Raw genomic sequence first — 16,714 nt, 5'->3', positions numbered from 1 at the left:
TAGATGCCGATACAGCTGAACCTGCGATGACAGGCGGTGGACCCACTGCTGGCACCGGGCCCCCCACCGCCTTCTCAGGGGCGCATAGCGGCAGAGCAGGGGGATTGATTCTCCCTGCTCTGCAGCAGAATGTAACAGTATCGACGCTCACAGCACACCGATGCAGTTACACTAGCGTAGCTCCGGGTGGTCACCCTCAGAGCGCGAGGGCCTGGGGCCACCGCCCCCTCTGTCCACCCAGTAGCTATGCTACTGTCTCCCAGTCAAGAGTAACGTTATTAGCTTATCCCCTTAAAGAGAATGTGTAATCAGAAAATTGACTATTGTTTAAGAAAGGTTTTTAACAACAGGACCTCACGATTGTCTGACAGTACCAGTTCTGTAGAGATCAGTTTTCCGTATTTATACAATTGTCATCAGACACAGAATAAGGCTATGTTCACACTTTGCGTTGTCCTTCTGTGGGTTCTCCCGCAGCGGATTTGATAAATCTGCAGGGTAAAACAACTGCGGTTCTCCCTGCAGATTTATCGCGGTTTGTTCCGCGTTTTCCGCTGCGGGTTTCCGCCTATACTATTGATGCTGCATATGCAGCAATATGCAGTATCAATAGTAATGTTAAAAATAATAAAAATTGGTTATACTCACCCTCTGACGTCCCGATCTTCTCGACACTGCACCCGGCGGTCCGGTTCCAAAGATGCTGTGCGAGAAGGACCCTTCGTGACGTCACGGTCATGTGACCGCGACGTCACCGCAGGTCCTGGTCGCACAGCAACTCTGACCGGACGGCCGCGTGCAGCGCTGAAGACTTCAGAGGGTGAGTATAACATGATTTTTTATTTTTTAACCCCAAATATGGTTCCCAGGGCCTGGAGGAGAGTCTCCTCTCCTCCACCCCGGGTAGGAACCGCACATTATCCGCTTACTTCCCGCAACGTGGGCACAGCCCCATGCGGGAAGTAAGCGGTTTAATGTATTCCTATGGGTGCAGAATCGCAGCGATTCTGCACAAAGAAGTGACATGCTGCGGGTTGTAAAACGCTGCGTTCCCGCGTGGTTTTTCCCGCAGCATGTGCACAGCGGTTTGCGGTTTCCATAGGGTTTACATGTTACTGTAAACGCTATGGAAACTGCTGCGGACCCGCAGCATCAAAATTGCGGCGGTTCCGCGGTAAAAACCGCAAAGTGTGAATATAGCCTAAAATGAAAAGTAACACCTGAAAATACAGTGGATAACACAGGATCAATAACAATAGGTGATGGTCACAGCTCACCTTCTCCTTCTGACTTCACAGTCACCTCTGCTAAGTTAATGGATTGTCAGCAATTTTCAAACTACAGGCAAGAAATAAAGTGAAACTAATAAAATAGACAGCGCTCATCTACTCAATCTACTGCTACTTTCGTGCTGCCAATGTAGTGGTCCTAGCATGTCCTGGGGTGATGATATTAGTACAGCAATAAAGTAAATGCTGCAGTCAATTCCCAGCCTTAGATGATGCATGCATTACCAGCGTGTAACCGCTGAGGCTAGTAATTGGCCGCAGCAGTTAGGTGACTGATATATGTGATGTAATTGCTTCAGAACTTTTGTCTGTTTTTTTTTAAAGCATGAGTAGAAAGCTTGCCCACATTGATCTATAAGCTAGTCCCTGCCATTGGTATAATTGTGCCCTTTTATTTAGAAATTTTGCTTTATTTTTCATTATTTATTATGTCTTTCTTGCTTGTTGTGATTAGTTGTTTGTATCTTCATGGAATAACTCTGTGATCTTTATCAGCTGGGTTTGCCAGCTTTATACTAGTGGGAGCTGTTTGAGTTTACTATATGTCATAGCTAGAGATTTCTGCACTTAATGGCCTTGTTTCATCAAGATGTTTTTTGCCACAATTCTGGCGTAAAACACAAACCGTTTTGTCATCCAAAAATTTAGACTTATCATTTTTTCTCCATTCCCAACCAGCGTCTCCAAAGTGTGGATCTGGGACAGAATAGAGCATGGCAAAGGCATAAATAACACCATGTGATGACAGTGGGTGTGGACCTACTGCACCACGGACCAGGCTTACCCTGGAGGAGCATAACTAAGTGACTAAAAGGTTTTCATTAAAGCCTCAGATGGTGAGGATAGGCTTGGGCTGCAGGTAGTCAACAGTTATCACTCCAGTGTAGTCCCTGGACATGCAGCAGATGACCCTCAGGTCAAAGCCGGAATGCAGAGCACAGGAGGGCGAAGTCAGAAGCGTAGTCTGAACGTCCGGGGTCAGGGCAGGTAGCACGGGTTCACAATACAAAGACAGGGTCAAGATCGGAGAGAACGAATAAACGATCCAGGTTGGTAACAGGAGTGACCAATAAAAATAGCACTTAAAAAGACAGACAGAAAACTAAGTTCAGGCAGGGAATAGGGGGAGGAGCTGCTTAATATATATCTTGCTGGTAGGGGATAGTTTACTGAACCAAACCCTGCAGGGCACAGCAAGTGTTACATTCCTCTAGGATCTGTATGTTGCTCCCTATAGCCAGATGGAGACAGCAGGAAGATGCTGCAGAGCTGGGAGAGCAGTATGAGGCAACTCAGCAGGGCAGCCTAACATGGAGAGGGGCAGAGTGACAAACACAGTGAGTAGCACAGCACAGAAGATGTGTGCGAGTTACCGCTGTGACACTCCAGCAGAGTATATCATCTCCTGACTGTAGTAACATTTCTGGTGCATAGCTGTTTAAGATATGCCAAATTTGGGGAGTATTATCTCATGATTAAAACGTGTTATATTTGTCTCTTGACATAGGTGTCTTATTCTTTTGGTTAAAGGGAACCTGTCACCACCAAAATGAAAGGTGAGCTAAGCCCACCAGCATCAGGGGCTTATCTACAGCATTGTGGAATGCTGTAGATAAGCCCCCGAAGTATCCTAAAAGATGAGAAAAAGAGGTTAGATTATGCTCACGCGGGCGGTCCGATCCGATGGGCGTCGCGGTCTGGTCCGGGGCCTCCCATCTTCTTACGATGACGTCCTCTTCTTGTCTTCATGCTGCGGCTCCGGCACAGGCATACTTTGTCTGCCCTGTTGAGGGCAGATAAAAGTACTGCAGTGCGCAGGGTCCGGGAAAGGAAAGAGAGGCCCGGCACCTGCGCACTGCAGTACTTTGCTCTGCCCTCAACAGGGCAGACAAAGTATGCCTGCGCCGGAACCGCAGCGTGAAGACAAGAAGAGGACGTCATCTGATGAAGATGGGAGGCCCCAGATCGGACCCTGACACCCATTGGACCTGGACCGCAGCGGGACCACCCCCGAGTGAGTATAATCTAACCTCTTTTTCTCATCTTTTAGGATACATCGGGGGCTTATCTACAGCATTCTAGAATGCTGTAGATAAGCCCCTGATGCTGGTGGGCTTAGCTCAACTTCCATTTTGGGGGTGACAGGTTCCCTTTAAGATGTTACTCATGGTATGTTAAATGGGTTCTCTGAGAAATGTACTAAGATAAATAAAACATATTTTAATATTAAACATTTTTGTAAATACCATTTTTTTTTACCAAAAAAGTGCAAGTGCTCCTCACTAAGTTAGAATATCATCAAAAAGTTAAATTATTTCAGTTCTTCAATGCAAAAAGTGAAATTCATATATTATATAGGGTCATTACAGAGTGATTAAGTGTTTATTTGTGCTAATGTTGATGATTATGGCTTACAGCCAATGAAAACCAAAAAAGTCATTATCTCAGTAAATTAGAATACTTTATAACGCCAGCTTGAAAAATGATTTTAAAATCCAAAATGTTGGCCTACTGAAATGTATGTTCAGTAAATGTACTGAATTCTTGGTCGGGGCTCCTTTTGCATCAATTACTGCATCAATGTGGTGTGGCATAGAGGCGATCAGCCTGTGGCACTGCCGAGGTGTTGTGGAAGCCCAGCTTGCTTTGACAGCAGCCTTCAGCTCATCTGCATTGTTGGGTCTGGTGTCTCTCATCTTCCTCTTGACAATACCCCATAGATTCTCTATGGAGTTAAGGTCAGGCGAGTTTGCTGGCCCGTCAAGCACACCGATACTGTTGTTTTTAAACCAGGTATTGGTACTTTTGGCAGTGTTCGTAGGTGCCAAGTCCTGCTGGAGAATTAAATTTTCATCTCTAAAAAGCTTATCAGCAGAGGGAAGCATGAAGTGCTCTAAAATTTCCTGGTAGATGGCTACGCAGACTTTGGTCTTGATAACATCCAGTGGACCTCCATCAGCAGATGACATGGCTCCCCAAACCATCACCTTTCAAGGCTGCGGTTATGCCAGTTGCCTGAGCACCTTTAACTACACTACTTTTTCCTTCCCCTTAATTTTCCATGCTTGGATATTTTGTGGCTTACCCTCCTTGTGGAGTGTGTGAATGACTGCCTTCTGAACATCTGTCAAGTCAGCAGTCTTCCCCATGATTGTGGAGCCTACTGAAACAGACTAAGGGACCTTTTTGAACGCGAAGCCTTTGCAAGTGTTTTTTGTTAAATATTCTAATCTACTAAGATACCTACTTTTGGGTTTTCATTGGCTGTAAGCCATAATCATCAACCTTAACAGAAATAAACACTTGAAATAGATCACTCTGTTTGTAATGACTCTATATAATATATGAGTTTCACTTTTTGTATTGAAGTGAAATAAATTAACTTTTTGATGATATTCTAACTTAGTGAAAAGTTCTTGTATGCTTTCTGTACTGCACTCTGTCAGGATTCCATGATGTCAGCTGCCATCAATAACAACTCGTCCTAGATTTCGGAGCACACGCAGTAGGAGTAGGACGGGCTGCATGAAGCAGGAGACAGTCACTTCAGATGAGTTTCTTGTCAGGCATCATGAACGCACAGTCCTCTTTTCAGTCATTCTGACAGGACACTGAGTGGAGCCAGACTGAGGAGAAGATAAACACCTTTCTTTAGCTGACTGAGAATGAACATCCATCTCAGTCAGCCTCACTGTTTTAGTGAATAAAAAGGCAGAGCACAGCATTTCCAGTAAGGTGGTGCACAAGTAGTATCCTATCCCATAAATAATATTTAAAAACTTGGCACTCAAATTTATTGTGCAAAAATCCAGAAAATACTAAACGTTTTGGTGTGTGACTCGACCTTCAACATTCAGTGACATATCACCGTATGAGACATGTAAAAAAATCATAGCAAATCAAAAGAGAACAAATAAACAATAAAATAAAAATACAAACAATACAATGATAGGTAAAATGGAAAAAAAAGGAAAAAAAATACTCGATATCAAGCAATAAAATGAGGAATACATTATTCATGTGTGACAATGTCGCAACAAGAGCAACACATAATTATGTATATTATGCAATATTTGGTGAAAAAAAGGTAAGGGGTGAAAGAAATCTGTGATAAAGGTCACGATTGCAATCGTGTAATTACCTGCAATTGTGACCTCTATCTCGGGTTAAGGTACCTTCACACTGGCCAACTTAACAACGATATCGCTAGCGATCCGTGACGTTGCAGCATCCTGGATAGCGATATCGTTGTGTTTGACACGCAGCAGCGATCTGGATCCTGCATCGTTGGTCGGAGCAGAAAGTCCAGAACTTTATTTCGTCGCTGGATCTCCCGCAGACATCGCTGAATCGGCGTGTGTGATGCCGATTCAGCGATGTCTTCACTGGTAACCAGGGTAAACATCGGGTTACTAAACGCAGGGCCGCGCTTAGTAACCCGATGATTACCCTGGTTACCAGCGTAAACGTAAAAAAAAAAACACTACATACTTACATTCCGGTGTCTGTCCTCTGGCGCTCTGCTTCTCTGCACTAGCACCGGCCGGCCGTAAAGCAGAGCACAGCGGTGACGTCTCTGCTGTGCTTTCCGGCCGGCGCTTACACAGTGCAGAGAAGCAGAGTGCCGGAGGACAGACACTGGAATGTAAGTATGTTTTTTTTTTTTTTTTTATGTTTACGCTGGTAACCAGGGTAAGCATCGGGTTACTAAGCGTGGCCCTGCGCTTAGTAACCCAATGTTTACCCTGGTTACCAGGGGACTTCGCATAGTTGGTCACTGGAGAGCTGTCTGTGTGACAGCTCTCCAGCGACCACACAGCGACGCTGCAGCGATCGGGATCGTTGTCTAGATCGCTGCAGCGTCGCTAAATGTGACGGTACCTTTACTCTCACCCCGTACCTTGGTCTTTTTTTCACCAAATATTGCATCATTTAAGTCCGTGATTTATTGATCTTTTATACTTGATACTTGTGTCGTGACATTGTCACAGATTAATACTGTATTCTTCGATTTATGGCTTGTTGCTTGATAAAGCCTTTGGTAAATGTTTTTTTCATTTTTCTTATCATTGTCTTTAATTTATTTTTTATTCATTGTTTATTTGTTCTCTCTCTGTTTGCCATCCTTTTTTATATGTCTCATACGATGATATGTAACTGAATGTTTCTATGTATATATTTTTCCAGTTGACTGATGAAGGCTGAGCCACAGACCGAAACGTCTCGTATTTTCTGGATTTTTTCACGATAATTTTTCATCCTTATGAATCACATTTGAGTGCCAAGTTTTGAAATATTGACAGCTTTTGTGCGTCTGTCTCGTGCTTCACGCTGTCAGTCCTACTGTATGGCCTGACAGTTGTCAAGTCCTGACAGAGTGCAGTAGATAAAGGATGCTGTTTTGCGAAATAAAGGTGTGTAGAAAAAAGTTTAATATTTAAATGTGAATTATTTATTGCATTTCTTTGAGAACTCCTTTAAGGGCACCGTTCCATCAGTGTCAGCATCGGGGATCGCATGGCATTATGTTCTGAATACTCATTGTGTTCCTTGCACACAGTACGTTCTCCCTTGTTTTTCTTTTGCAGCCTGCCACCCGTCCTGCAAAGAGTGCAGTGGACCTTCTGATGCAAATTGCCTGACATGCCACCCTCATGCCACTCTTACTGCTGGAATCTGCAAGACTTCGTGCCCTGATGGACAGTATCTCAATTTAGTGGGTTACTGTGTTGGTAAGTGGCTTTGGAAATTCTAGCATTTCGATTCTTTATAAAGGTTTCAATGAGTGCAAAAACTTGTATAGCCTTGCGCTATGATATCAATATTACAAAAGTGACAAAAGTGAGATATGTGGCAAAAACAGTCCTGCGTCACTTTCAAGAAGAGATGTATTTCTATGCTCCACAATCCTGGAGCTTTTTTTCTACAACAGATAGCATGGTGTAAATTACGGCTATAATTCTGATTTCTCATTTTTACTCTTTGATGTGGGATTCTGTATAGACTGAAACAGAATTTTATGAAGTTGCATTTCTGACTTAGTGGGATAAGAGCTGCAGCAACTCATTAATCCTCCCTTGCTGGGGGCATTATATGCAGAAAGCTGAACATGGGCTCCTGGACATCTAGTACGTGCTAGTGATCACCACCTAGCTCAGGGGTCCCCAACTCCAGGCCTCGAGGGCCGCCAACAGTGCAGGTTTTCAGGATTTCTTTAGTATTGCATCGGTGGTAATGTGATCATCTGCACAGGTGATGATTCCAACCCCTGTGCAATACTAAGGAAATCCTGAAAACCTGCACTGTTGGCGGCCCTCGAGGCCTGGAGTTGGGGACCACTGACCTAGCTCCATTGAGGTCAATAACTTTACTGCACAGAAATACAGCTTATCTTTAGAGTGGTGCAGGATGGTTTTTGTCACACATCTCACTTTTGTCAGTTTTGTAACTTTGAAACCTAGATTCATGTCGGTACCATAGCGCAAGGCTATACAAGTTTTTGCATTCCTATAGTATCACAAGCACAGGGGCAGATTGTTCCTTTAGCCGATGCGGCTTTATTTGACGAATTAGAACCTTTTTTGTATGGGAAGCGCTGGTGTTTTTATTTTATATATCAGGTTTCAATGAGTCTTGCTGCCAGTGCTGTTTGTATTAACCCCTTAGTGACACAGCCAATTTGTTGCTTATTGACCAAACCAATTTTGTACGTCAATGACCGGGCCAATTTTTACAATTCTGACCACTGTCACTTTATGAAGTTATAGCTCTGGAACGCTTCAACGTATCCCACGGATTCTGAGACTGTTTTTTCGTGGCATATTGTACTTCATGATAGTGGTAAAATTTATTCCATATTACTTGCATTTATTTATGAAAAAAAACAGAAATTTGGCAAAAATTTAGAAAAATGTAGCAATTTTCAAACTTTTCATTTTTGTACCCTTAAATCAGGGAGAGATGTAACACTAAATTGTCAATAAATAACATTTCCCACATGTCTACTTTACATCAACACAATGTTGGAAACATATTTTTTTTTTGTTAGGACGTTATAAGGGTTAAATGTTGACCAGGGAAATTAAATGGGAAATCGGATTTTATTTTTTTTCTTCTGCAGTCGCCGTTATTACATGAATAATGGTGATCTCAACACTGGGGTCTGTAAAAACTGACCCGAAGCATGTTCTCTGGGGTTTCAGCTACCCCCGGAGATTTTCTGATGCCAGGGGGCACTATAACGTTATATCTTAGCGCCATTAAAAAGCGGCGCTGAGGAATAAGTACCCTTAACTGCCGCTGTTAAAAGGCTTATTGGCAGTCGTTAAGGAGTTAAACTACTGTTCACTTGTCTGTCTGACATGCTAATGCTAGCTTGCTCACACCATACGTTTACAGTTCTGTGAGCTTAAAGAGAATTTGTCAGAAGGTTTTTGCTATGTAATCAGAGAGCAGCATGATGTAGGGACTGAGACCCTTATTCCAGGGTTGTGTCACTTATTAGGCTGTGTGTTGCTGTTTCAATAAAATCAGTATTTTATCAGTAGGAGATTATCACTAGACGACTAGGTGTCTTGTGCCTTTAGTCCATCCACGCACCAACCACTGAATAATAACTGTCAGTCGATATACAATGTACACAGAAAGCTGCCAATCAGTTATGTGGACTGGGTTATACACAGCATTTGAGCACTGCTAAATCTGCAAATTAGCTTTACATTTACTGTATACGGTCCTAAATAAGGTAATATTGCACCATTATGGAGAAACAGTTCAGACTGTCTTATTTCTAATCCCTCTACCTGTGTTTATTTTTCAAGAAATAGTGCAAATAATAACACTTTCATTTTATTACTGATACACTTTTGGGGTGTTAGTATTCTTTCTGAGGCATGTTTTATTACTTTTTGTTTCCTCCCATAATATAGAAGTATTACTTACTACAAGCTCATTAATTGACAGGATTAACAAATTCACATTGTGATAATATTGTTACTGAGGTTTTTACCCCTCTTGAAGTCTCTAAAATTTCCAAGCTTTCAAAATGTCTAAAAAAAAAAAAAAAATCAGAAATGAGTATGACCACTCTGTACATGGCGGTCACACACATCTACTAATGTGTTAATGCAGACTTCTCAGCAGTATTGATTGTATTGTATACCCCAGCTCTCCAGAGGCTTGCCATGCTACATCTATTGCAGAACACTAATCCATTTCCATCCGTGTCGCAGCATGCACTTTATCGGAACGGACAACAGCCCGGAATTACTACGCATCCGTCAATTTGAATGGCTTGTTAGGCATGCGTTTTGGAAATGAGTGTCAAATGCAATCCTAATTTTTAAAAGGAAGTGACTACATGGAGACTATGCTATAATTTAGCATTATTTTAATACAGTGTCTCTCCTTTTTGTATATCTGCGCATCATGCGCTTTTGCAATAAGTAACATAAGTTTTCAATTTGCATTGGGTGTGGATGCTGAAGCCGAAATCTGGCATATTTAGGGCAAACTATTCTGCGACAAATAGAAAAATGATGCAGTAGCAGGATGAAAATAATGTAATCGTCCTGGTCATTTATAGTCAGTAGGTGGCCATACACTAAGCTCATTTACTAGCCTGAGAAAAGGAACATCATATTCTGTATATTTTGAGTGTTATTATTTATTGTAATTATCACCAAGATGACAATTATGATAAACCTGAACTGTTCATACTGAAATGGCAAATGACAGATTCTAGTTTATTTTCTAAATGCACACCTTCAAAATGTTTAACTAGGTGAGTTTCATTTTCTGTAAAAAGAGGTTGTCTATTACTGCAGCCTTCCTCGCAGACTGCACAATGGCCGCTGATGGGGGAACATGCTGACTTGACCTGTCCATTGGTCTCCTCCAATTGAAAAAACACTGCACATGGAAAAAGATGTATTCTTTTGGACAAGTCTGGTCACATGCCACTCCTATGAGGAAGATCACAGATTTTTACAAACGTAGACAGTTTATATTTTTTTTAATGCCACAAAATCAAGTCCACAACACATTTGTTAAAATAAAGATATAGTAGCCAATCATTACAAGTGCTTTAAATCTCTCTCGCAGTTAAATGATTAGATTGCTGCCTCCTGTAGCCAGCGCTAGTGGGAGCTTTCTACATACAGTATAATGTATTTAAAGTACAATCAGATCTTGCAATATAAACTGCCTACAGTGATGGCCCAATATTTGGTCTTCTCAAAGTTTACTTGTTCAGTAATTTTAGATCTTTCAGTCAGATGTGTCTATGGTTAAATGAGTGTAACTATAAGTATTTCATAAGTTTTTACACTTTTATTGACAAATACTCAATAAAAAACACAAAAACTTAATATTTACCGTGTTGACCCTTAATTTCAAGACTTCTGCATTTTGGCCTGACATACCGGATATCAGCTTCTGGGCAAAATCCTGGCTGGTGGCAACTAGTTCTTGCCTAATTGGTGCTTGGAATTTAGCGCAATTTCTGTGTGTTTTTTGTTCACATGCTTTTTGGGGATTTATCGCTGGTTAAATTGAAATGGAGAGCTGGGGAGTTTCTTTGCTATTGACCCAAATTTTCATTGTTTTGTTAACCAAGCTCATAAGTTGCCACTTTTGCTTTGTGATATGGTGCTCCATCATTCTGGAAAAAGCATTGCTCATCACCAGATTGCTCCCAGATCATTGGAAGACGTTTGTTTTGGAGGAGATTTAGATACTATTCTTTATTCATGGCAGTGATCTTAGGCACAATTGTGAACTACATTGGATGAAAAGCAATAACACACATGAATGGTGTCAGGATGCTTTACTGTTGGCATGACACAGTACGCATGGTAGCGCTCTTCTTTTCTTGGCAATCTCTTCCAAATGTTCGTGGCAGTCTAAAGGGGGCTTCATCAGAGAAAGTAACTTTACCCCATTTAATTCCTGGTTCTTTGCTGCCAGCTCCTAAAAGCAGTCTCCTCACTGTGCTTGCAAATGCACGAACACCAGCATGCTGGGTTCATGGGTGGAGTTGTTTTTCGTTCAAGGGATTAGGTTCACTTACATTTTGCCTAAGAACACTGCAATGAATAAAAAATAGCCTCTTAGCATCCTACAAGAGCAACTTTTCACAATGATCATCAGGCAATTTAGTGATGAGCAAAAGTGATAAATAAGTACCGTAGCTTGGTTTACCAAACATTGAAATTTTGGGTCTATTGCAAGGAAACTCCCCAGGTCTCAATCCCATAGAGAACCTACAATCAAAGCTCGAAAAACAAATGGACAAACAAAAACACAGAAATTGTGATAAACTCCCAAGTACTGATTAGTAAATGGGCTGTAATCATTCAGGATTTTGCTCAGAAGTTGATATCTAGCTGCCAGCACAAATTGCAGAAGTTTTGAAAAGTAAGGGTCAATACTGTAACTATTGAGTCTTTGATGAATCTTTTGATGTAGTATTTGTCAGTGAATGGTGAAAAACTTATAAAATGCTTATAATTGTACACCAGTAACTATAAAAACATTTAACTAAAAGATCTAGCAACATTTTAGCAGCAAACTTTGTAAATAAAAAAATAATAATTCTCAAAACTATTGACCAAGACAAAAAAGCCAAGAAAAGTCAGTCGCTTTTGGCCTAGAAAATCTTAGATTTGACAAGGCTGATGTAATTAAAAATCAATGTCTGAATGGGTGTAAAGTCTTAATGTGAATTTTCTTACCTAATATTAAAATGATCATTTTATAGATCCAGTCCTAAAATGTTTAAATTGTGCGCTTTTCCTAGTGGACAATGAGTCTCGTAATAGGTTCTGTAGAGATCACTTTTCATCAGTCATCTGATTATTATCACAGGCAGGATTACACTGAAAGATCACACATGTGTGCAATAGCACACCATTCATGATAGGTGATGAGTCCAGTTTTCCTCCCTGCACAGTGGCCTCTGCACAGATCACAGAGCATGTCTAGAACACTTTCCCACAGAAGTTAATGAACATGTTAGCTGTGTCCATGTCTCTTCTGTGTAGCATTTCTCTAAATGATGTTAAAAGCAGAATGACGGCACCCATAATCTGGTACAAAAAAATACAATTAAAATATACGGTAGCAAAGCAAATTAAATACAATTTGTATCACAGTCTTGCTTTAATTATTGAAATATAATATTGAGTTTACATTCTCTTTAAGAGGTAATAATGCAGTATATTTCCGTAGATATAAGCAGAAAATTCTTTAGAGGAGCTTAGTGCATGTGTGTATACCCAGAGAATTACATTTATTTATTCATTAATATTTTATAGCATGGCACCGCATATTCACTTTAGATTTAGAGGTTTAATTTCTCTTTGAGGAAATAGCGTCCTGAATTCACTTCTCTAACTACTTAGAGGATTATATATCTGGTAATAGGTCAATTACATATTAAATATATGAATTAGATTGTTTAGATGCCTAAATTACATTTAGAGCTATTATTTTTAAGCTTTGGATTCAATCTGCACTTGGCAATTCCAACTAAGTGCTATACTCCAAATGAAGTGGATCTGTACACGCCAATATTGGTATTTCATTTCATTAATTGCAGAAGTATAAACCAACACATGTCAGTATGAGCAATCTGCTAATACACTGTACATTAAAATGGCTGCATATTGAATTACATTTTATGTTCATACACTACTGGGAAGAGATTTGTCATTACTCCTCTAGCGATAAGCAGCATTACAGCTATGTGTGCAAACTAAATGTAAGTGTGGGATTTCTGTTCCATTCTAGATTTATCAAACAGAAAAAATGAAAGCACAGTAATTGTAATCTGACAGATATGATTCAGACTTAATGTTTTTTTTTTTATTGAACTTTATCAGTGCAAGCTTCTGTGTAATTTTTAGAGACCTAAATTCCCATTTCGAGAAACAGTTTTTCAGGAATGTATTGACAATCACCCGACAAACGAGCAAAACACTCGTTCGTCAGGTGGTTGAATAGTTTTTGCTAGCATAAACATTATCATTACCAGAAGCACAATATGCTGTGTAAATAGGACACGTGCTGTTGATAAAGATGATATTTTCTGCGCAGACAACAATCATCTGTGCACATACAATTCTGGCTGATCTATCTAAACAGAACATTAAACAACCATGGCCTGTTTTTTTATATACCGTATTTTCCGGCGTATAAGACGACTGGGTGTATAAGACGACCCCCAACTTTTCCAGTTAAAATATAAAATCTTTTCAAAAGTCGGGGGTTGTCTTATATGCCGGGTGTCGTCTTATAGGGTGGGTGCGGAGCAATTTGCGGTCGACGTATATAGTGGGGGAGTGGTCCCGATGACGAGGTGAGGGAGCGCCTCACCAGGAAGGTGTAAGTAAAGCAAACTGTCAGCGTCTGGGATGCCAGGGTTATGCAAAAAACAGAGAGAGCGGTGCTGTGCCTAGAAAAACACTCCTCTTTCACTCATCTGGCTCGCCCTTGTATCCTATTATCTCCTTCTTTGCCTCTGCTTCACTTACACCTTCCCGGTGAGGCGCCCCCTCACCTCGTCATTGGGGTCGCTCCCCCACAATATGCAGCGACCGCAGATTACTCCGCACCTGCCCTATAAGACGACACCTGGCGTATAAGACGATACCCGACTTTTGAGAAGATTTTCAGGGGTTAAAAAGTCTTATACGCCAGAAAATACAGTAGCTGATCGACAGTTATTTAAAAGGAAAGTGTGCATTCAATAAATTTTGCGTAAATATATTGACTAATTGGATATAAGAAAACTTTATAATATATCTTTTCAAATAAATTTGCTTTTTTCTCCACTTACCAGCCAATTCTCCCTCTCCCCTACCCCTGTCTCCTGAACTTACTATCCACTCACAAAAATAGTTCAATATCCTCTTGCCCTGACAGGTTAAACTGTCGCCTCACTGGGGTGTTAAGTTACACAGCTTATTATGCTCTATGAATAGGGGAAGTGAAAGAGGAGCAGAAAGAGGAAACAGGCAGAGGGAGAAACAGAAAAATTATGCTTACATCAGAGCCTGTTTTTATATTCAGACAACTCAGGACTGCTGTATAATTTTCTCCTTACTACTGCATCTGTGTGTGTGCTTCTTAAGGAATGTATAACAGGAATGTCACTCTGTTTGCTGTTCTCTGTATTGGAGAGATCATGGCAGCTAGTCTCCTCCCACGAACTCAGAGGCAATTACATTTTAGGAGATGGAGCCTTCAGAGGGGATAAATGGTTAAAATGAAGAATACAAGTCATATATAAGGCTGAAAATGGTGTCGCCACTCACTTAACAAAAATATTCAACCTCTCTCGTTACTCCTGTATCTTTTCCTCCTCATTTAAACACGCCGGCATACATCCATTACTTAAAAAAACATCCCTCGACAAAAACTGTGCTGCTAACTATAGACTTCATCTTTAAACTCCACTCCCATCTAATCCGCCATCTCTCAGGTCACTCAGTGTCCACTCTTCACACTCTTCTGAAACTGCCCTCTAATGATTTACTAACAGCTAAATCTAATGGTCACTACTCCATGCTATTTCTCCTGGATCTCTCTGCAACATTCAACACTGTGGATCACCAGCTCCTCCTCAGCATGCTCCTCACTATCGGCATCAAGGGCACCGTTCTCTCCTGGTTCTCCCCGTATCTTTCTAGCCGCTCCTTCACTGTATTTTTTCTGGCTCCTATTCCTCTCTTTTTCCCCTTTCTATCAGGGTTTCTCAAGGATAAGTCCTAGGCCCCATCCTGTTCTCCTTGTATTGGACAAACAATCAGTAGATTTGGTTTTCAGTACCATCTCTATGCTGATAACACCTAATTATACACCTCTACTCCTGACATTACACCTGCATTACTACAAACCATCAGTGATTGTCGTACCACTGTCTCTAACATCATGCTCTCCCACTATCTGAACATGAACCTGTAAAAAACTGAACTTGTGTTTCCTCCCTCCATTAACCTACCTATGCCTGACATTGCCATTTCAGTAGAACCAAGAGTGGTTCTACCATTACTCCCCAGCAACATGTCCGCTGTCTTGGGCTCTTACTTGATTCAGATCTTTCATTCACTCCCTACATCCGATCACTAGCTCACTGATGTCATCTACACCTCAAAAATATTTCTAGAATTCAACCTTTACTTTTGCCTCTGCCAAAACTCTTACTGTAGCTCTTATTAATTCTTGTCTGGACTATTTTAACTCTCTACTAATCGGTCTCCCTCTTACTCAACTCTCCCCTCTCCAATCTGTCCCTAATACAGCAGCCGGGATCATATTCCTCACCAACCGTTACACCGATGCCTCTACCCTGTGCCAGTCGTTGCACTGGTTACCCATCCACTCCAGAGTTGAATATAAACTTATCACTGTCACCCACAAAGCACTCCACGGTTATCACCACCCTACATCTCCTCCCTGATCTCAGGAATTTTAGATGGGGACAATGATGATGATGTATGTAAAAAGTTGTGGAATTATTGGTTCTATAGAAGTGAGTAAAATAAAGTAATATAACAGATTGTGTAATGAAAGTCTATACACTGTAATCAGTATTACAAAAGTCACATAAGTGCTAATAGCTTATTGACATCAAACATCTGATTGAAAGTGCTGTATATGTAGAAGCTAGTATATTTCTACATTTTGTAGCACTAAGTGGTCAAGTTTCACTCTGTTTCATCAGGGGCATGTCAGTGTAGAGACCTTGCTGGATAAAATACCCTTCACCAGCCTATACTATGGACAGAAGAAGATCACATGGTTGTATTGACATAAAGCACATATATGTATTATTGGAGTGAAGAGGTCAAATGCAGGTATCTGTGTAAGTGTTGTTTGATTTACTGCCCTGACAGCGGCTTCTGGGACCTGAAACGCGATCTGGGAAGCGCCGCCACCAAGGCAACTGCCAGTTTTTGCTATAACTCACTAGTGCTTGTTTATTGCTGTGATGACTATAATGGAGCACTGTGACTTGTGTATGACCGCTATCTAACTGATGTTTCTCTGTCGCACTTCATCACATAACGGCTACTCTGTTTTATATGTTTGTATGCTGACTGGTGTTTTGAGCAGGCAGTACATGTTGTCCGTTCTAGAGCTGCCTTTTTGATATTATATGTCATTTTAGCCTCTTAACTTAAATCCAAACATATTTAAGTTAAATGGTCAAAAATGACATAAAATATGAACAAAGCAGCTCTACAAGGACAACATGTACCGCCTGGTGAAAACACCAGTCAGCAAACAATCATAAAACAGGATGGAATGCGATAGAGAAACATCAGTTAGATAACCTGTCATATACAAGTTACATATGCAAATTGCCTCTTCAGAGAGGAAGAGGACTTCAACTCTAGCGCCACCTATTGGAAGTAGCAATC

General features: G+C 40.9%; 1 protein-coding gene across 1 annotated transcript in view; it reads left to right on the top strand.

The window, feature by feature from the left end:
- FRAS1 (Fraser extracellular matrix complex subunit 1) overlaps positions 1–16,714 on the top strand; it is an 845,787-nt gene that overhangs the window by 563,700 nt on the left and 265,373 nt on the right. The window contains exon 20 of the mRNA XM_069743201.1: positions 6,878–7,021. Coding sequence (XP_069599302.1) covers positions 6,878–7,021 — 144 coding nt within the window. The remainder of the gene's footprint in view (positions 1–6,877; positions 7,022–16,714) is intronic.

This window comes from Ranitomeya imitator, chromosome 1 (genome assembly GCF_032444005.1).
Source record: "Ranitomeya imitator isolate aRanImi1 chromosome 1, aRanImi1.pri, whole genome shotgun sequence".
Classification (NCBI taxonomy): domain Eukaryota; kingdom Metazoa; phylum Chordata; class Amphibia; order Anura; family Dendrobatidae; genus Ranitomeya; species Ranitomeya imitator.
This window is presented reverse-complemented; position numbering and strand designations above follow the sequence as displayed.